This window comes from Elephantulus edwardii, unplaced genomic scaffold, assembly GCF_000299155.1.
Source record: "Elephantulus edwardii isolate Elephantulus edwardi_28Jun2011 unplaced genomic scaffold, EleEdw1.0 scaffold00066, whole genome shotgun sequence".
In the NCBI taxonomy this organism is placed as follows: domain Eukaryota; kingdom Metazoa; phylum Chordata; class Mammalia; order Macroscelidea; family Macroscelididae; genus Elephantulus; species Elephantulus edwardii.
In genome coordinates, this window is record NW_006399816.1 from 14991273 (window position 1) to 14992277 (window position 1005).

Sequence of the window (1005 nt, forward strand, 5' to 3'; positions counted from 1 at the left end):
GAACGACTACCGAGAAAACGTGTTCAAGCTCCTCAAATATAATCCACTCTGCAACCCTCATTGCATACCCAAGTCTTCATTTTTAAGAGCCATTTCTGCTGCTTCTCTCCCTGCCTTGTTTAGCTTGAACTAAGCGATAACAGAATCTCAGGGGGCCTGGAAGTTTTGGCAGAAAAGTGTCCGAACCTCACGCATCTAAATTTAAGTGGCAACAAAATTAAAGACCTCAGCACAATAGAGCCACTGGTAAGTCATTTGGATCCTCCCTTCTCTGTAGGGCTAAGGGGTGGGGAGGACATGGTATCAAGGAATACTACAATTTCTTGTACTTCATTTGATTCTCATTATCATTCTGTAAGATAGACTTTTAAAGCTACTGTTTCTTACTCTGTAGAAAAACCAAGGCCTGTGGAAGTTGACTGGCATGGCCAAGGTCGAGAATGAGCAGTCAGTGGGAAGGTGGAGTGAACACCCTGGTCTCAATTTTTGATGATGCTTTTCCTCTCTGCTTTGTTTTGGAAGTCTGAGTTCTGGTGTCTTTAAACTTAGCGCCTCCTTGAGTGAGGGGTGAAGATTGGAGTAGGGATATCCAGGAATTAAGTTGTCTCCATGTCTTGGTGGGCACTATTTCTCATTGGGTCACTGACTTGAAGCTGGTGACTGAATGTTGAGTAGATTCATCCCAGCACATTGGATGACGGGAACTCAGGCTGTGTGGGACGGAAAGGTCTTCTGCATGGCGTGGTGAAGAATCCACCCCAGTCACGTTGACCAGGGCTGCAGGGTCCATGGTCTGTAGCCTCTGCTTCTCTTTGGTTGCCTGAGTCTTATTGATTAACCTGAAAGACACCACTTCAGGTCAGAATAATAGTTTCTACAAAACCAGAATTAGAAATACTAGGCTTTCATGATTCTTAAATACAGCCCTTTTTAAAAAAAAAAAAACCAACAAACAAAAAACCACACAACCTAAATTAAATAAGCATATTAAAAGAGAACTTTCCT

At 42.9% G+C, this 1005-nt stretch overlaps 1 protein-coding gene across 1 annotated transcript in view; it reads left to right on the forward strand.

Moving 5' to 3' along the window:
* ANP32A (acidic (leucine-rich) nuclear phosphoprotein 32 family, member A) overlaps positions 1-1005 on the forward strand; it is a 40169-nt gene that overhangs the window by 33359 nt on the left and 5805 nt on the right. The window contains exon 3 of the mRNA XM_006888356.1: positions 124-246. Within this exon, the coding sequence (XP_006888418.1) occupies positions 124-246 (123 nt within the window). The remainder of the gene's footprint in view (positions 1-123; positions 247-1005) is intronic.